This window comes from Polypterus senegalus, chromosome 18, assembly GCF_016835505.1.
Source record: "Polypterus senegalus isolate Bchr_013 chromosome 18, ASM1683550v1, whole genome shotgun sequence".
Classification (NCBI taxonomy): Eukaryota; Metazoa; Chordata; class Cladistia; order Polypteriformes; family Polypteridae; genus Polypterus; species Polypterus senegalus.
In genome coordinates, this window is record NC_053171.1 from 48,357,412 (window position 1) to 48,378,848 (window position 21,437).

At 38.2% G+C, this 21,437-nt stretch overlaps 1 protein-coding gene across 4 annotated transcripts in view; it reads left to right on the forward strand.

Moving 5' to 3' along the window:
- Positions 1-21,437, forward strand: part of fermt2 (fermitin family member 2) — a 117,941-nt gene that overhangs the window by 61,261 nt on the left and 35,243 nt on the right. For 2 of the 4 annotated variants that reach the window (XM_039741592.1, XM_039741593.1), the window contains exons 4-7: positions 11,685-11,813; positions 12,472-12,504; positions 16,870-17,095; positions 17,186-17,288. In XM_039741592.1, coding sequence (XP_039597526.1) covers positions 11,685-11,813; positions 12,472-12,504; positions 16,870-17,095; positions 17,186-17,288 — 491 coding nt within the window. The remainder of the gene's footprint in view (positions 1-11,684; positions 11,814-12,471; positions 12,505-16,869; positions 17,096-17,185; positions 17,289-21,437) is intronic. The other 2 variants (XM_039741594.1, XM_039741595.1) reach the window with 1 other exon arrangement.

The following is a 21,437-nucleotide window of genomic DNA, read 5'->3' on the forward strand; positions in this document are numbered from 1 at the left end:
GGGACATTGTGAGCAGAAATGTAGGTAGCTTTAAATCTGGGATCAACAAAACTGGCTGTATCCAGTAGCTCTTATGTGATAGGATCTGAGTACTTCTCCTTAAGGTACCTGAGGATGCTGGTTTTGATAGTTTTAGTCAGCTTCACATCATCTTCCTCCTCAGCAAGCACTCGTGAATTGAGGATGTGCAGTTCAGGCTTTACAAATGAAATGGTCACATACTCTTCCCCTGATAGGGCGTCTGTGAACTCCATCAAGGGGGAAAGAGCCTTGCTGACAGCCTCTAAGACATCCAGGTCAGCCCACGATGGAACAAGGTGCCTGGATTTTTTGTCTTCAGAAAGGACCTGTGTAATAGCTTTCCTTTGTTCGAGGACTCTTGTAATCATCATTTGCATCGATCCCCATCTGGTAACGCATGCTGTTTTTAGCTTGTGTTGTGGCAGGTTCAGTTCTTGTTGCACCTTCATTAATGCCTTTTTTTTTTCCAGCTGTAGGAAAAAGCACTGTCTATGTTTTTGCACACCCTCACTGCACGTGTCACACATTGATCTTTCAATCCATTTTCTGAAACACACACAATTAATCATTTTTTTATTATTATTGACAATATTTTATTTATACCTGAAGCTTTAACAGTACCAAAATTAATGAGCCTCTAATATTTCTTTAATAATATCAGATTAACAACACATTTTTACAACACAATGATTTTTACTTTAATGATGTGTTCTGTTACATTGTAATGTAAACTTAACATTGTAACACTGTAATATCAAGCATATTGTAACATTTATAAAGGTGCTTTATGAACAAATTTAGCGTAGCCAGAATATAGTAAACGCCAGATATGCCCAATTTGATAACATCCCAATGCTATTATATTTAATTAAGCTGACGTGTATTTACCAATTGGAAGGTGTAGTCGGTGTCCAAAACACTGCTGCCGTAACCATCCATTAAGCGCAACAGCTTTGACAACATTAGCACCGTTGTCTGTCGTAATGGCTGAAAGTTTTTCTTCCGCAAGGTCCCATTCAGAAAGCATATCTTTCAGACCTTGCGCAATCATATCTGCCGTGTGATCGGCTGGAAAATATGCTGTCTCAAGGCATCTCTGGCGCAGCTTCCAATCGTCGTCATTGTAGTGCAAAGTAAGGCTCACGAATGGGTCCATCGTCCTACTTGACCAGAGATCAGATGTGGCTGCAAAGTGTTGAACATTTTTCAGTTCAGCAGCTACATTTTTACAACATGTCTTGTACATGTATGGCAGCGCAGTTTTAGAAAAATGTGATCGCGATGGCACAGTGCATCTTCTGTTGAGAGTTTTAACGAGGTGTTTAAACTCGCTTCGCTCTACTGTAGCCAAGGGAGTCCTATCCTTTGCGATGTAATAACAAATAGCATCAGTTATTTTTTTCCATCTTCTTGAACTCTACTCATACTGTGTGGCATTTGTGAACGCTTGTGTTATCGACATCTGCTTTGCAGAGGCACTTGTTGCTCAGCGCTTGTCAGTCTCTTTTTGTATTTTTTGAGCCATGCACTGTTCATATTCAGTAACGTGATTGTGCTTTAAGTGTTGAAACAAATTGGTGGTGTTACCTTTGGGCGTCGAAACTGTTTTTCTACAGTGTCTATATCTGACTTCATTTTGTTCGATGTCATCCTTACTGTAGCCAAAATGTGTCCAAATGACGAAGACTGCGTTTTTCTTTGGTACAAGCTGCTCTTGTTGCTCAGTTGTGTCAGTGTTTAAGCTCTCCATGCGCGACATGTCGGCGGAATAACGTAACGTGACTCCACACACGATAGTGTTTTTAAAGGGAAAGTAATCGACCTGGAAAAATTTGATCGATTATAGGTTCTGAATGTCGATTTAGATTACTTTTCGATTAATCGCCCAGCCCTAGTGATAGTTTAAAAAATTAAAACTAAACTGAAATTAAAACTCATACTGTACCTAAAATAGGAAATCTATGGAAACAAAATTCTTTTAATGAACTATTTGCCTTCTGTTGACCAGTTTTCTTCGTAAGCTGCATACATGTGAGAACTAGATAAGTCGAGACTTGTAGGTCAAGAAATTCTACCACTGAATGTTTACAAAGCAAAGATGGTAATATAGCCCACTTCCTGGTAAACGATTATTAAGACTTGCCATGGAAAACCCATTTGAAAATTAACATTAAAGTGACCCACTTAGTTTGATTTTAGGTGTTCCACTGCAAAATATACAGTTGGGTACATAAGTATTTGGTCAGTGATACAATTTTCATAATTTTGGCACTGTGTGCAACCACATTGTATTTAAAATGAGGCGATCAAGTGTAGACTTGCAGTTTTAATTTCATGCGTTTAACGAAAATCTTATGTGAGCCATTTGAGAAAGACAGCGTCATTTTTATACATGATACACCCCTCCCCATTTTCAGGGGCTCAAAAGTATTTGGACAAACTAACATACTTGTAATCATGAATATAATTATCATTTTCAATGTTTGATTGAAAATCCGTTGAAGTCATTTACTGCCTGACGTCTGGAGCCCGTGGTTTTCAGTAAGTGCTGGGATTCCACCCTATTGATGCTTCGACAGGCCTGTACTGCAGCGGTCTACAGGTGCTGCTTGTTTGTTGGACTTTTTGCCTTCAGTTTTGTCTTCAGCAAGTGAAATGCATGCGCAATTGAGTTGAGGCCAGTTGACTGACTTGGTTATTGAAGAATATCCCACTTCTTTACCTTGAAAAGCACTTGGTTTGCCATCACAGTATATTTTGGCTCATTGTCCATCTGTACTATGAAGTGTCATCCTATCAGTTTTATGGCATTTGTCTGAATCAGAGCAGACAGTATCGCCCCGTACACTTCAAAAATCATCCTTCAGCTTTTGTCAGTAGTCGTATTATCAATAAACACCAGTCACCCACATCTATTGGCAGTCACCCATGCTCATGCCATAACACTGCCTCCACCATGTTTTACAGATGATGTGGTATGCTACAGATTATGAGCCGTTCCTTTTCTATTCCATACTGTTTTCTATCCATCATTCTGGTACATATCTATTTTAATTTCATTTGTCCCAAGGAAACTGTTCCAAAACTGGACTGTTTTTTTTAATATGGTTAAGCTTTGGTCACAGAGTTGCACAGGAGACTGGAAGCAGGATCAGGTTTCCAAGGTACAAAAGCTTTATTGCTAAACTGGTCTGTACAAACACAAGACTTTATTCAGAAGTGGATTATCTTCTAAATACCCAACTTGTTGGAAGGGAATGTCTAAAGTAGACATTGGTGAAAGGGGAGCTCTAGGAGGTCTGTGAGCTGAGACTACCTAACAGTTGGGACAAGACTTGCAGAACTCCTCGACATCTCTGCTCATATTCAGTCAATGGAACTGTTTTGTGATGCAGTCCCTAGTTTTCTCAGTGCTGAGATGACTGCCTGACGTGTGCTTGAGCAATCTTAAATAAAGCTTTCTATGGTCAATTGGGACAACCAACTGTTCAGTTAGACCACAGCTTATATGATTGGAAATCGCCGATAAAGAAAGCTGATTTTAACCAAAAAGTGTAGAGTTTTGAAGCCAGGGCTGTCATGTTCCTTAAAGTAGTAATCACTGGCGGCAAGAGCTTGTTTAAATGCAAACTCTAGGGAGCTGTCAGCTTGGTGCAAATGTGCAAACTCCATCTGCTCACCAGCCGATGCCTCAGGATGGGATGAAGCAGTGGCCCTATCTAAACAGGTTGAAGATCCGGACAGCTGCTCGAGGAATCCCCACACCTTCACTGGACAGGTTGGGTTCAATTTCCAAGCTGGTTTCCTGACCAACTCTATCTGTTAATACTCGAGAAGGACAGTGGGAGGAACCGGCACATCCTCTGGGTCTGATGGAAGGGGGGAACGCGCCGAGATACCTTAGGATCCTGGTACCACTTGTCATGCTTGTCACACACCGTCTCAGGGAGAGAAGACAAACCTGTTCTAAACCTTTGACGAGAAGCATGTTGCACGGTAAGCCTGCAGCTGAGCCTGCAAAGGGGATAGGTAAGAGTGCGTTTGTTTCTTATTGAAATACTTTTTAAGAGGGAGTATTGGAAGGGCAGCAGCGTTTCTTTGCCATAGGTTTACTGTTTAACAATGACACAACTTGCAGTTAAGAGCATAAGAGAGTGCAGAAAACATGGGAGGAAAAACGGAGCAGGAGAACTACTGAACTGCATATGAGCGATAGTTGCCACCATTATAGGTAGCTAACCAGTTAAACCGGTCACAGTATTTTCTTGTAAAGTCTAATGTGTCCTTCCTGTGCTTGAGGACTAAAAATGGTTTACACCTTGTGGTAAACCCTCTGTGTTTACTTTTGTGAAGTTGTCTTATTGAGTTGGCTCAGAAACAGATTTGTGTGTACTTTAAGAGCACAATACCTCGCCAATTAGAAGAGTTTTAGTTGTTTAACTTTTAGTTAGTGAGATTAACCACTTTTTAGTACAAAGTCCTACACTGTCCCGATAAAGGAACAGAGGCTTTACGTTCATTCTCTTTTCATCTACAGATACCCGTCTGAGCACCCATCCAATTTCTAAACCGCGTCAGGGTCATGCATATATAAATAAAGGCTGTAGAAGGAAATTGCAATTGCATGGCAGCAGAAAAAGCAACAGCTGTAGCAAGGGAAAATTCAGCCACGGTGTGAAAGAAAAGGCTATTTAGTTTGGCTATGCTGGTGGTGAGATAAGCTGGTGCATTTTTTAATACCAAAATATAATTTATTTAGTGTTTTGATGCTTAAAAGCGCAAAGCATATCTCTTTAGTAATGTGACATGTACTGTGTTAATAGAAACACATCTCAGAGACACACACTTGTAGCAATACAGAAAAAGCAGCTTACTGAATATGAATCTACAAATACTAAACTTGTATTAATCATTTGGGTTTTGAAGGAAAACCTAATATTCAGTAGTATAATTCATAACGTGACAAATATAGTGAAAAGCACATACAATATATCATATATTTGAATGGTATAGTGATGAATGTAATGCAGTATCTCAGTTACAATTAATTGAATACAAGCAATGCCATTCAAGTAAATTTTGTAACTCTATTTTACTGCAGGCTAAGCAATAACAGACTTTGATCACTCATAAGATGCTTTGAAAACAGCACAACATAAGGTGTTTTTACAAGAGTCCTTGGATAATGGATTAATGTAAAACTGTGATGTTGGATTTCACATAGGAAGCCCTGAAATTGGGCCAGATGTTTAAAAATTAAAAAAAAAAATAAAAACACATTTGGCTATTTAAAGTAGTGTGATGATGTGGGTTGTTCTCATCCTACTGGATCCTCCCAGGGAGCATCTTAACCCAGCACCATCTACAACATGCCCGAAGGATGAGCCAACAGATGAGGACACAAACATAAGGGTTAGGTGAAATAGTGCCTTGGTGCTTTTATTAAAATCATCAAAAAGAGTTCCCAGACTGCAGTGCAGATATTGAATATATAAATAATTCAATAAACAGTGATAATCTGTGAGTGTAAAAGCAAGACATAAAATGAGAATTCTATAGCAGCAGTCATTGGGTCAATGTTCTTTCCACTCATAAACAAGCCCAGCACAACTCCCTCTTTGTCTCCCCAGCTCATCCATTCCTTGCTCAGCAGGTGAAGATACAAGTAGCCACGGTCCTCACCACCCCGAACCCAGTCTTGGCTGCTGCGAGCGGTGTTGGCCAGAATGCTCTGGGTCACTTGTCCTTTCATTGTCTTCTTGCTCACCCTGGTGAACCTCTGAACCCTAGAGAAGATGCCACCTCAATCGCATCAACTCCAGTACAGCTATTCAGTGGCAACGATCTGCCCCTAGAACACCAGTCCTTTTCTTCTTTGCTGCCTTTCCCTATACTTGTTGGTTGGCTGGTCCTGTCTTTCCACCCCAGTGCTGTTCTCACTGCTCTGTTTCTGTTCTGTCTTCTCTCCCCTTCTGTCCCTTACAGGCTTGCTGTCCTTGTACCAACACTTCTAATGGGGCACAGGTGCGAACACACCACCCCATTCAAGGAATTAATGAGGCATTTGCTTGACACGTTCAGTAACATTTGAAATCTGAATTCATTTGGCTGCTTGCTTTTTTTTTTTTTTTCCTTCAGCCAATGATGGAAATAAAAATCTTACAGTAGCAAAGAGTGGAAACTAAATGAAGGTATTCTGTGACAAACCAGAACTTAAAAGCATGTTGCCACAAAAAAGCATTTAGAGTTTTAAATTAAAATATCCTGACTTCATTTGGAATTCACAAATGCAACAATACAGATATAGTAACATTTGAATTTGTATTTTTGTATTAATTTTATGCAGTATTTTTCAGTTATGGATGAGAAATGTCAGAATAACATTAGAATGTGCACATAAGGTAAAACTGGTTATCCATGAAGATATGATTCTTTGTGATCCCTATGCTGAAATCCCCATATGGTAATAACATCTTCCCAGTTTTATAGGGGGAGAATTTCCATGTCTATCACACATTACATTCAAGTCTTTCATTGTAATTTATTTATGAATGCCAGTACTAGTTTACATAAGTGATAGCTGGGCAGCCACTTGGTTGATATACCACCATTTTACGTTTTCGGTTACTATTAGTATTTATTTTGTATTTTATTACAGAAAAAGGCAAAACATTGTTCACATAAACAGTGGAGTTTCTTTTAATTATAAAGCAGATGAAAGGGATTTGTTTTTTGCCATGGTATCAAATAGTTATTACGTTTGAAGTTTCACTGGTACAAAAATTCTGGTATTGTGACATTCCTTTTGATCATGAATTCATACTGTCCTACACCTAAAACCATAGATCGCTTAATACAGCTTGAATCAACATACAAATTAATTTCATGGCACACAGAATATTTTTTTTGCATACTTTTAATTGAATTTGGTAGGGAAGAGCACAACTGTACATTTCAATCAATTAGGCACATAAAAGTAGAAACTTTTTCTTTTTTTAGAAATGGTTTAAAAAGTTACAACCGTACTCATAAATTTCTGAGGATATGTAAACGCGAAACATTGTATGTTTGTTACAAAGCATTATGTATCAGCAGTCACCACAAATTCTTGGGATCTTTATGGTGACACTTTACATAGTTTTGTTTTTTGCATTATTGCTTATGTAGTAAAACACCTTTAACACCTGGCATTTTGTTTTCTACCATGAGTGAGAAGATCCAGAAGGGATGAGCAGCTCTCCAAAGAAATGCTGCTTGACATAAAACTGCTTCTGTATTTTATCATAAAAAGCTAAATAACAGTTGGCTGTAATTATAATAAATTAAGTAGAAAGTAATAATTCCTGTATAAACAGTTTATAAAACTTACAGCCTTACTTACATATTCCACGAAATTTGAATGTACCAATGGACTGATGATAAAACCTTTCACATCAGCAGTCTGCACTCATTTTTGAAGTCTGTCACCTGCACTGAGAAAGGTGACACTTTACTCACTCTTAACATGGCACTGCTTCTGTACTTGTTCAGTTGTCCGTCTCCTTGACCATCTCTATAGTAGGATGACAGCTCTTATCTCATTTCGTTTACAGTCCAAAGCAGTTTTGTCTGAGTCGATTCACTTATTTGTCAGGGAAAAGATGTGCAAATATTGTCAGCAGTGACATTTCACACATTGTCTATGAAAGGCTTAATGGGTCTCATCATCCAACAATTTATCACAAGTCACTGATCATCGGTGGTTCTGTTCTTTCTTATAAGGCACAGTGAACAAAGTGTGCCAAGTGTCTAATGTAGTGGCAAATGTGTCATACATTTGTTTGTGGCGTGTCTGAGTGAGCTGCCTTTCTGCACTGTGATATTTACTCTGTCCACAAGTTACCATTTTTCAAGTCTAGCCACAAATTCTCAATTGGAATGAGATCTGGATTCTGACTCCACCACTCCAGGACAATAACATTGTAGTTGTTAACCCACTCCTGTGTAGCTTTGGCTTTATACTTGAAACTGTTGTCTTGCTGAAAAAAATTACCCTTCTGACACTTAGGGTTTTTTTTTTTTGCATCAGTTTTTCCACTAGGGTTTCCGTATAATTTGCTGCATTCATTCTACTCTTGCAAGCCTTCCAGGGTCTGCTGTACAGAAGCCTACCCTCTGCGTGATGCTGTACCACAATGATTCAAAGTAGGGATGGAACATTTTTGAGAATGTACAGTGTTCAGACATTTAGTCTGATGCACATTATCAACAACTTACCATCCTCCAAAATAGCCCAGAAAATCGGGTTTCATCAAACCATAGAAATTTCTTTCAGCTGATTTCCAAGTCTCTCGTGTGTATTCTGGCAAACTCTAGTTGAAATGTGGTATTTTATGATTGTTTGCCACTTATGCATAAAGCCACGACTGGTTGAGCACCTAGGCAACAGTCTTTCCAGTCTCATCCACTGCATCTTGTCACTACTTCACATTTCTCAGAGGTCTCTTCGTTGGCCCCCCCACTGGTGGTGGTCTTGCACAATCAGTCAGTTTTTGTGGGCGTCCTTCTCTAGGCAGATTTACAGCTATGCCATACTCATTCCAATTCTTAAGGACTGATTTTAACTGGGTGGGGGTATTCAGTGACTTGGATATTTCCAAGTCTCTGTAGCCTGGCCTGTTTTTTTAATCACTTTTTCACTGAGTTCTTGCCATATTCTTTTCATTGTGTAGATTAGACTATGTTACTGACATGCCAGTTGCACTTTGCAGATAGAAGGGCAGTTATACTACAATGAATTGAAATTCCTTGGTTACATAGAAGTGATTTGCATTGAACTAAATCTGGGACACATTTTACATTTTATATTTGTAATTAATTTTAAACCACTTTGCAAAGATCTATTTAACTTTTTAAGTTTTTTTTCTGATTATTTAGTGTCAAAAATCCAAATTACTGTGAATTAGTTGTGTTGTACAGCAATAACATTTCCAGGGGTTGAATAATTTTATGGGCACAATATTTTAGGTAAACTATTATTTAAACCACTTCCAGAAAAATCATCTTGTGAAAGTCTGAGGTGCATGTTAATACAGGATCAGGTTCTCCCTCTCCCCAATTTGTTGCTATGGCCACTGTATCTCCAGGGTTTTTTTTAGCATCACTTGCTGAACCACCTCAGATACACAAGCAAAACAGGGCACACTCCCCCAACTGATAATTCTTCCACTTGCCTTTCTTTAATTTTTAATTTCTAACTGTACATCTTTGTTGCACCATGCTCTACAATGCTGATATCATATTAGGTGTCAGGATGGTCAAAGAATGAATTGTTCCTGGGCAGAACTCGCTGACCACTGAATGATGGGTAGGCATGTCTTCAGCTTAAAAGATCATTATCATTTCAATGAGCTCCCCTTGCTTTCTAGCTCATTTCAAAAACATTCCCAGCTTCCAGTGGAGAGTCTTATGCTAACTACATACCTAAACCACTTTAACTGACTACTCTTCATCTGGGGAAACACTTGATTTACTGCAAGGCTCGCCATAGTGCTGAGTTTCTTGCCCTATAATGGGAAAAGCCCATCAACTTTGGGCAAGAATTGCATGTGCTCATAGGCTCAGGACAATGAACATAACATTAAATCATTCAATAATATAAAGTGTTCTTAGTGGAGCTAGTACATTTTTCCTTAGTAATTAAGACTTCTGTTTTCAAAGGAAACTATACTGGTATTTTAGAAAACATTAATGAGATGTTTCCAACTGTTTCCAGGTTAATTGCTAGTGATTATCTGTTCTTTCACTTAATACAGTATATGTTTGGAGGTCTTAATTCATAACTGAGTGTTACATTTTTCTGACCACACTCTTAGTATTTTGCTTTCTTTGCAGCACTAATCACAATAATGACAATGTTTACCCTACACAACATATGAAACTCTTATTTTGTTAATTTCATTGTAGGAAATTGCGTTTTGCAAAGTCCCACTTTGTTCAGCTACTATAGCTCTTTGTTCTATGTAGAAAGACAATGATTGCAAAGAATTATTACTGGTGATCCAGTTTTGTCAATCTCTAACCCCCGCCAATTTTGAATTTGTTTTAATCAATCAGTATTAGTTTTCATAAACTCTCTTGATAAATAGGTTGTGTTCTGTTTGGTTTCAATGGTTGTGTCTGTTTGATCCCATTTGACTACATTTTCAGACTCTGTAGGATTGGTTTTATTTCTTTCCTGAAATAAAATCACATTTATTGCATTTTATTTTGGACCTACATGCTGGTGTGATCTGTGAATCCTTTCTGAAATGTGTTTATGTCCCTTTTTTCAGAATGCAGTGATTCAAAGTACCAGACTTGTTTAGAGATTTACAACATTTTCCCCACCTACCAATACATATGCTTACAAACAAAAGTAACATAACATTATACATTGATAAACAATACAATATCTACTCACCGCATTTCAGGCCTGATCCTTTGCTTTTAGAGTCCAAGGAGAAATTAAGACTTTCTCGGGACATCTTCCAGATGAACACCAAGAAGCATGTGCCTGCTTCGACCTGCATCACATTATCTTTGTAGTTAATGTTTTTGGAAGAAACTACTGGAAAAAGTTTGACCAGAATAGGATATAGATTGGTCCCTCCACTTTTTAAAACTTTCTAATGGCGTGATTCTCTTTGACTTTTTTTTTCTTTTAAATGATAGGATTTTACAGCCACAATAAAATATTGGTAGCTTCAGTATTGTAGAATGTGGGACAAGTTTCTATTTTATTCTTCTTTTTACCATGTGCCTTGCCTGTATTTACTGGTACATGCCTCCTTGTTTGATTTTTAACGGTAGTCTGACAGAAAAGATACATTTTTGTGGCAGTGATTGGTCTGCTTTTGTTGTTTAAGTGCAAAATTGCAAAATATAAATAATTGAGAAGGGCATTATCTTTTTTTCTTCTCTTTCTTTTTTTTAAATTAGTTGATTACACAATTTTGCTCATTGATTTATTTTTTCTTGATATCGCTCCTAGATCACTAGAAACATTTTGTCAGTTGCTGGGAAAGACATTGTTATGTACAGATCATGCTACGACCCCCACAACGTCCTTGAGGTCCTTGGCATCCCACCAGCTGTCAGAATTTTCTGGCGCATATGGAGGAGGGAGTCTGACATTCATATTTTAAAAACTGCTTTCCCTTTGAGAGATTAGATTTAAATGTAAACCTCCCTTGATGGCCTTGTTAGTGGCAGTATCTGTGTGTGCTATATGGGTGGATGTAAGAAAACTGCATCTAATTGATAAGCAAGACTCTGTGCGACTTTAGTAGGTTTCAATTAATTTTTATGTGGCGTTTTATTCATATATATTAAATATTTCAAATACCTTAAAAAGATTCAACACAAGTGTAAGACAGGCAGGCAGTCAGCTATAATATCTATGTATTTTAGCACTTGGTAAATACTTGGAATTTGTTAGAATGTACATCTTTCCTAGAAAGATAACTTTTAAGTAGTGCCTTTTCACTTAGGGTAGGTGCTCTGGCTTACTCTTACCTGTGTATTTGTTTCAAGAAGGAAGGTTCCTATCTTTGTCTTCCCATCCCATGACTTTGTGTCAGAGTTCATTTTGCTGCAGTGTAGCATCTGGCTACATCTACTTTCTTTGTTTTGTTCTCTGTCAGATGTCCGGCACCCAGAGGAGCTGTCATTACTACGCAAGCCCCGAGACCCGAAGAAAAAGAAGAAAAAACCAGAAGAGTGTGAAGATGAGGCACTAGAGCTAGAAGGACCACTCATCACCCCTGGATCAGGTAAAGATTTCAGCATCTGTACTGGTATGCACGCTAGTAGGCATTTCAGAATTCACAAGCCAGATTGTTCATTTCTTTCCAGATGTTTGTTGGGAGGGGGGTGTGTGAAACAGTATATTGTATGGTCTGCTTCTAATTAAATGTAGGAGCTGCTTGTTAGCTGCCAGAGCTCAACTCTTCTTCCCACGTGCACTCTGAATTAGTGACCTGGTGTAGTTCAGTAGTGATTCTTCTTTCTCTGTGGAAAAACTCAAACCTATCAGCAATGCAACAAAAAGGAGCTTGCTCAAGAGTGACTTGAATCTTGTGTAGCAGTCCCAAGGTTTTCTTAGTACAGGATTTTAGAAAGGTTGTGTGCATATTTAGTTCGGATACAATCGGCCTCTCCCCCAGATGTATTTTTTAAGTGAATATACAAACTCCTTTAAGAGTTGTGCAGTGTTTACTGATTTTGGGCTTAGGGGATAGTGATAGATGCTTCTGCTACTTCTGCGCTTACTAGGACTGAAACTGACAGTAATGAATATGATGCTGCTTTTTGGGCATTATAACTCTTGCATTTTCTGTTTTTCTTCACCTGTTAGTAGTTTTTCCCTGCCTGTTGATTTCTTAATCTCTCTTCTTCCTCCTTTTACTTGCTCTGCCCTTTCTCCTCCAGCTTCTGATGTTATTTACATTGGACCTGTCAAAGGTAAGCTTTCTGTCACCCTCTTTTCTTCTGTGCTTTCCAACCCTGCTATGCCCATCTTTGTGTATTTGAGGAGCATGAATGTTTGTGCATGGCCAGAATGGAAAATGTTTTGCAGCACAGGAGTGGGAGGTATGAGCAAAAATCCATAACACAGTAGAATTCAGACATCTGAAAGTTTAGTATTTGTAGGTACTTTTTAGACAAACAGATTTTGTTTACAATTAACAAACGCATTGATGGTTAATTGTGCACCTGCAGTAGGTACACTTCTTCTCAGTCAAAATTCTTGCTAACATTCTGCTACTCAAATGGATTCAGTAGGAAGGAATTGTCTCTCTAGCTATAATAGATAAAAATGAAGCTTTTTAGTTAACTCACTCCCTCCTGTCGCTTCCACTTCCAAACAAATGCAGTACCAAGTGTGGCTTTTTTCTATCCCCAAACAACCCATGATTATTTTAATATAGACTCACTTAATCAACATTCTGTTAGCTCCGGGCGGCAGCAGGTGGAGTTCACGTTGTTTTAAAAGTGGCCAAGAAGCAAAAATCTCAGAAAACATAAGAAATCTGACATTGTTATTCAGCCTGAGGTATACATTTTTGCCTCCATCACACATACATCGTTGTGTGGCATTTTTAAGTTGGTATCCCATGATATAAACTGTTTTGTTTTTTGGCGTTTGATTTGGATGGGGGTCAATGCCTGTATTTGCCCCCCTCTCTTTCTGTGCAGATTTGTGCTGCCCACATGCTGCCTGCATTTGTTCTCATGAACATGCTATCTTTCATCTTTCGAATAGACTGTTGGTTTGCTCCAAAAGTGTGTGTGTTTTGTGATGTTTCTTACGGAAGTTGCTTCATTCATTTTCACAGTGCTTCAACCTGGTAATAATTGTGCTGACCTGAGCAGAGCAGAATATGCCTGGAGTATTACATTAGAAGAAGCTGTTTAACATATTTGATATTCTGTTCATTTCTGTGTATTTTTCCCTCATATTATAATTCATTAGCACATTTTTTAAATTAATGTTCCCACTAAATTTTATTTATTCACTGGCACATAAGGAAATAAAATATTTTGAATTCAGGGAGGTATACGTTGAAGAGCATTATGATGGCCCATTTGTTTACATCCCAATGTTTTCCCTGTGTTAGTTTTTGTGTTGTTTAGGTATTGAAAATTTCACATAATAAACATGAGCAAGTTCAGAGGATAATTTTTCGCAAATGAATCAAACTGTCTAACACTTATAGTGTCTTCTGTCTCACACACCATCATTCTGTGATTTCACCTTTCCATTCCCTCTGCAGTGGCTGTCTTTGTCAGAGGCTAAAGAACCATCCTGCCATGATGGAAGTTTGCAGTTGTCCCTTGTTTGTGGGATATGAAGAGTGCTTGGTCTAGACAAGAACGAATATCCAAAGGCATACTGTTCTCTAGCATTAGAAATTCAATGATGGTACAATAACTTGACCTTTATGATTTTAATTTTTTATTTTTTTTGGACTTTTGTGTTGACTTAATTCTGGCACAAAAACATGCAATACATACCACAAATTCCAGGAAGTTATAATTCACATTTTCATTTTAAGATAAACTTTGCACGTCTTTGGCCTAAAGCAGCATTGTAGCATACATATTGCAGGTTTGGGCTGAAAACGTTGTGATGACTCTTTGCACTGTTGTTAGTATGATTTAGAGAGAGAGAGAGAACATGCCATCTGTTCTGTTTGAAACCGTTGTTTCTAACGCTGTTAATAAGGGGTTTTTATTAATTTGTGTAGAATATGAAAAAGTAAGCATCAGACAAAGTGCAAAATAGAAAAGGCCGTTGTATTTTGATCCAGATACATTGCCCTAAGGGTGCTATACATTGATTACTTTAGGAAAAGCGTCAGTGAGTGAAAGGAAATGTAAATAATTGGACAAACTGTTCTACCCCCCTTTGCCTTCATCCTCTCCCGTTGCTTATGAGTTTAGCTAAAACATCCATTAAAAGTTCATCTTCGGTGCACCGCTACTGTTTTCAAAGATTAGAATACAGCTCATGTTGTCAAATTCTGTGGGAGAGAGTTTACAGATTTCAGTAGACTTCTATACACAGGACACACACAAGGACTGCTGGCCACCAATTGTTTTTCCTGTTTAGTTTATACTAAAACTTGGATCATGTTGATTCATGACATAAGCAATGGTATTTTTCAATATTGGGTTATTTGTTGAGTTTTACCTACCTTTATTGTATCAGTAAGTAGAGGGTTTTTTGTCTTGCTTTCACCTGAATCTGTAGAATTTTGTGTTGCTTTGCATCTGCACAGGTTGCTTTCACAATAATGGGTAAAGTTTCTTTGATAAATTATCCCAAGGTAATTATTGGGTTTATTTTTGATTATTACAATTCTTTATCATTTAATTATATTGATCTTGTAAATTAAACATACTGGCAAGTACTTTAGCTACTGTGAACTTCAGTGAATTTTAAATGAGATATTAGTGAGATGGTTGTATCACATCTGGTGGTCCTTCCCTTTTTTTCTTTGAAGCTGCTTAAGCCATTTCTCTGTCAACAACTACTTGGTTTCTGCCCTTTCTCACACATGAAACTAGTGTATAGTAAGGTATGTTATGATAATCCTACTGCATTTGTCCAATCCCATTGCATGGCTTACATTGTCTCTATATTGCTAACTTGCTGTTTTGTTTTGTTTTACATTTAGAAACCTCACCTAATTTAGGAAAAGTGGATTTGGCACTGTTCATCCATGACCCCACTTTCAGTATTCAGTCGTCTTAGATGAAATTTTATGTATCTTATCAATTGGTGGGCTCTGTTAAAAAAAAAAAACTTTTTGATCGCTATAATACAAGTTTAGAGGCAAGTGGAGAAGTAAGCAGGAACAAGGTTGTAAGACTAGAAAGTGTAGAGTACTTGTCTGCCTCCCTTTCACCCTCGTTTCTAATGTTTCAAGCTGGAGATAACTCAACATAGCAAGGGTGGTAATCAATACCAAGAGTTTGGATAGGAATCAGATTGCATTTTAAAAAGGTAACAGACATTACAATTTAAAAATTGGGGACTGGAGTTATGAAAGAGTTAACTGCTGTACTAAAGTCAGGTTAATGAGCTAAATGGTTTAAGTTAGCAATTTGAGCTTATGAATAGTGAATGGAAAAATTCAGACTCAAATGTACTAAATTACTTTTAATTGTGGATGCACAGGAATCTGCATAATCGTTACAGAAAGACCTAATATACTGTAACTCTGTCTTGGTTAGATATGCCACAGATAGATGTAAATAAACATGGGTGTGTTTGATCATTGTCATGTGCATGGACTACAGTGAAATTATTACTTGCATGTGATAATCAACATGCAGCAATATACGGTATGATATGATTACACAGTGGTGTGCTTAACACTTTTAAGTGTCCCTTATGAGAACTTTGGAGGTGTTGTAATGATTTCTTCACTATTCATGTCCACTCGGTCTATTAAGAGATTAAGAAGTCTAATGGTAGGTTGAATTCCATAGCTTGCTGTGTGACCTGCTTAAGGGTGGCTCTATGTAAACTGCAAAGTACACTTGTGAGCCACTTAGAATACCATTGTAGTTTTTCCTTAAACGTTACAGAAAAGATACAATGGCACAGGTAATTTTAGACAAGAACAACTGGACTTAATCAGGGACAGTGAAATGGGATTAGCAGAGTGAATGCAAACTTCATCATGCATTATTCAACTTGAACATAGCTGGAAAATCTGGTTAAATGTAAAGTCTATACTAACTTACAAAAGATGAAAATAAATGCATGACATAAGTTACCAAACAGTATAGTAGTTAGTAGAAGTTCAAATCTTATTTTATAAATCTTGGCCAAATAGGATTTAACAAGTCCAGTTTGGCTAAATACAGTACATGGTTCTTCCTAAAAACACTACACTGTGTTTTCCCTAACCATTGAAACTGCAGTAGATGTTAACCATCCTCATGACTGTCTGATGTCAAATAGTTGTATTGTGGGATTTCAGGATATATGTGTTTGCTGTCCTTTATACTACCCTACTTCACATTTTTGAATAGTCTTCAGGTTGAAGTTTTTTGTTAATGGTTTTATGGAAAATCCTTTACATTTAAGCAGTTTCAGAAAAGAAAAATAAGCCGAGAGACTGTCAAAGGTGGTGTTTTGCTGCCACTTTTAATGTCTGTAGAGTGTATTAGCTTCATCTTCTGTCATTGTACCCCAGGATCACAATGCATGGTCACCAGAGTAAGAGGACTGTTGAATTTGGGTTTGGAATTTTCATGATTTCCATGTTTTGTTATTGGAGATTTTAAGTTTAACCTATCAATCTTCCCCAGGGAGCATCTACTCAAGCCCAGGACTATACAGCAAGACAATGACCCCTACTTATGATTCTAGAGATGGTAGTCCCCTCTCTCCCACCTCTGCCTGGTTTGGGGACAGCCCGTTATCAGAGGGAAATCCTAGCATCCTCGCTGTCAGCCAGCCCATTACTTCACCTGAAGTCCTTGCCAAACTATACAAGCCTCAGAGCCTCCTGGATAAAGCCAAGATCAATCAGGGGTAAGAACTTCTTAAGAGATGCTTCACCATTGTGCCAGTATATTGTAAGTTAGTTATAACCAGACTAAACCTTTGCACTATTTTTTGCAGGTGGCTGGATTCTTCTCGGTCTTTAATGGAACAAGATATAAAAGAAAATGATGTTCTGCTTTTACGATTTAAATATCACAGCTTCTTTGACCTAAATCCAAAGGTATGATTTCACCAGTAGTACAAGATTGCAAAATGTTTGAAGGTGTGTCTTAAGTTTATGACCATAGTCCAAAATATAAACATGGGCAGAACATGTGAATTACTCGCAGACTGTAATGTCTTTGGGATTTGAACCCTCAGCTCTGAAGAAGCTTTGAGTTGAGTAATGGATGATAGCTGACAGGTTGTTACTATTAATTTGGCAAATGCTTTGATCTGAGGCAACAAACATTAGACTGTGTTTAAAATTGATTGTAAAAAAATATTTATGGGGAACTGAAAGATTAACAGACATATTTCTTGGTCACACAGTGATTTAAAAGTGGAAAATGACTTGGCAACATTAAGGTTTAATGTTCGGTGTGCATATTATAGGTAGCAGTGATTTTCAAATTGGGGGGCTTCTGGGGGCACCTTCCTTTAGGCTTTAGAACATACTACTTTCTAAAAAAAAAAAACATGAATACAGAAACTGCACAAAATACTGAAAGATCATTGATACTATGAGGAAAAATGTGGTTCGGTTCCAGCAGGGATGCCAGCTCAGGGGGAAGGACTGACATTAGTTGATGGATAATGGTAAACAAGCCGGACCTCATCTCTTGCCCCTTGAGGCTAGGTAGTGATCCTTTTGCAGGTTCACCATCGGAGAACTTTTCCTTTCTACAACTTTTACTTCCTTTTATCATAAAGTTCGATCATCTAAGCACTCAGCCATAGTTTGTGAGGGACCACAACAGCGCCAGTCTGAGGACTTCACTAAGTTATCCAATCCAGGGCTCCAGACAGAAAAAAAAATTTGGGAGCCATTGGCTCCTAAACCCAAAATATTTAGGAGCCAAATGCTTTTTTGGGAGCCATAATCTCTACCGCATGCCAAATGTGAAATAAACAAATAATATTTACTTGTATTGTTTGTTTGTTTCTTTGGTCTACCTCACACTGCCTTTCCTTTCTCCTATCTGAGCTGTTTGACCTGCCTACTAGTGTCCTCTGCAAGGTCTTATAGATAATAATAACAGAAGAATAAATGACACATGTGAACAGTGCAAATGTTTACTAATAAGCAATACTTCTAGTCCAGACTCTTATACACAACATGTGTAAGGAACACTACAAATACAAACACTGAAAATGTCTTACACATAATACCACAAGAATTAACACAATAAAAAACATTATAAACAATCATTTCTGAAATAATCATTTTGCAATGAGTGTACAAATATAAAGAAATTAATTACTCTTCAAGTTCAGTGTCACTAACCGTTACAATGTTGGCATCATTTTTGTTGGCTGACAACCAGCGCTTTGCGCACCGGGCTCTGGGTCTAAAAGTTCAAGTGTAGGGCCCTCTGTACTGATCCCTACCAAGTCTTCCAGTGTTTCTATACTTGGAGTTGCACACGTTTGATTTTATTCTGTTTTGTGCTGAAAATCCTCACTTGCACTGAGCTGCAGATATCTGAAGCACCAGCATTATTTCGACAAAGTGAAGCAGATTTTTAAAATCTGTACAGAACGGCTCCTTGCTCAGCATCACTGTCCACAGGCCACCGTAAGTCTTATCCATAAACTGACCCTTCACTAATATTTTCAACTTTAGGCATTCCTTCTACACAGCTGTGACATCGCAGCCATTGTTTGATAAGAGCTCCCTGTACCATTTAACAAGTGTGTCTATCCCACACTTACCATAGCTATCAATGTCCTCTGGCCATGCATCATGACAAAACACTGAAAGTGACTTGATGATTTCTGATAACCTTTGAATGTCTGTGCTGTGTAACACTTGACATCATGTTTGCAAACCTGATTTCCAATTCTTTAACAGTAATGTCAACTGTTTTTTCAATTGCGGCCTTTAGATCACTTCTGAATGTGGCCTGATTTTGGGGGTCTTTCAGTTTAACATTTTGGAAGGTTAAGACTGTGTGGCTACTTGCAGCCCCCTCATTCCTGCTTGTTGATGGTCCTTCCTGTTGCACTGAACCTTCAGGCTGAGAACCTATGTGCTGTAAGAATTCCTGCAGCTTCCCTTCCCTCAAAGCATTTTCCTTCAATCCTTTGTTACCACACAGCCCACAATTGCAGCAACCGCCTGAGGAAGTATATAAGAATTTTTTTTGAAGTGTAAGGCTCAACTTTGAGACCTCTGAAAAAAGGTCATGTAAAATGTGACAAAAGGCAACGAAAGACAGGCTTTCCATTTACTGAACAATGTGTTTGGCTCTTCCCTTTATGTCTATGTTTTTGGACATGACTGCAAGGTGCTCCATTTGATGATGCACAGCAATGCACTGCCCCTGACCTGTTGCATAGTTTGAATGGAGAAAAACTGAGACTGCCCTATAAATGTGAAGCAACCAGCGCTGATTTTGTTACTGCTGATGGGTTTCGTACTGTGCATCCTAACTCTGCTCCTATAGCCTTCAGCTCCCGCTTGTTTTTGGGACTGAAATGATAAGTTTTCCACACTTGTTGTAGAAGGTCATAAACTTTTTCAATCATTGGCACTGACCTTTGTGTGTTAAGCATTGCCAGTTCCAGCTGATGGGGTAGACAGTGGAAAGGCAGAGCATGTTCACCTATCTCTTTTCTGAAAAGTGTTCACGCTTGCACCATCTGCTCCAAAAGCACTCATTTTATGTACCCACCAATTTGGGTTTGTTGGAAGCTGTGATTTAATGGTGTTTTGCATCCCTTCTGCATGACCATAATCAATCTCAGCCAAACCTACTAGATGAGTCTTAGGTGTTCCATCAGATACATACCTACAGTATGTGATGACATTGTCTTTCCGAGACATCTGTTCCACAATCAGTTATAACAGAGATGTAGTTTACCTTTAAAGCTTCTTCCAGCACATTACTTTTTAATTCATCTGCAATGCAACCTACTAACTCTTTACATGCTGTATCATTATCATATTTGACACATCCATGCCATTCTTCTTCATAAGCATATTTTAAACTTTGTGAACGGTATTTCTTCCAGTGCAATCATATATGCGGCATTGAATTTTATTTTTAATTCTTTCATCTCATTTTCTGTCACTTTCTCACAAGCACGTTGCACTGCCTTTGCTATGGGGGTATCATGAGAAGCAGACCTAGCAATCACACAGTCTCTGGCATTCTTGTGTTTCTTACTCTCACCATGCTTTTTCAGTTTCCTTTTTAAAATGGCTCGTACCACAAATTAATTCTGTTTTACCAGCAATTTCTTGTCCGGCTTGTGCACAAAAGCTGCAATACATCTTTCCCTTGTCATACCGTAACCAAGCGATGTCCTTCAGAAGTAGACGAGGCAGGATTTGGACGAGTGGGCATTGAGAAAAAGTCTGAAATTTTTCGTTTGGCCATTTTGCGTGTTACATGGAAACTTAGAACATTTCATGTGTTACGTGGAAAGTTAGGACGGAATTCGAGGAGTAGTCATGGCCCGATTCTCTTCTATTTCAGATCCCTATCCGCAGCAGTTAACGAGATGACGTTTGAAGCAGAGTGGGCGTGTCAGATGATGCCTCGCTTCGGTTTGGCTTGAATCACATGATAGTGTAATAGGAAAAGCAGACGTGGGCTGAGAGTGTTCGCACAAACCGTTTCTGCTGTTTTAAATTTAAATTTAAAACTTTTCTTAGATTGAGAGAGAGTCGCCACTGGCGACTGGAATGAAAAAACTAGTCACAAAATAACAAATCAAGTCGCATTGGCGACCATTTTAGTCGCCATCTGGAGCCCTGCTGAATCTTTAGGAGTGATGGGCAATGTGTGAAAAGGGCAGGGGCTTAATTAGTGAGTAACTGACTGACACATACTGAAATTTCAACAAGTTTGGGGAACATTTGCAAGCTCCTGCCCCATCACAGTTCAACAGTTTATCCACATGGATACTGAAAACACACAAGGATAATGTAAAATGAAATAGTAATGTATGAAATGATTCAGAGTGAGTTTGTGTAATTTACCAAAATTCACAGTACAGTTCAATGAATGTATGTTAGCCTTATGCATCATTTAGGTTTTACTCTTGCATTATAGGTCATACAAATATTGAATACTTAAAAGTTCAAATTTAAATAGAGCGGGTTATTTTTCAAAGGAAAATATCACATTTTATTAATGTGAATTTTATGTTTTCCTAATGA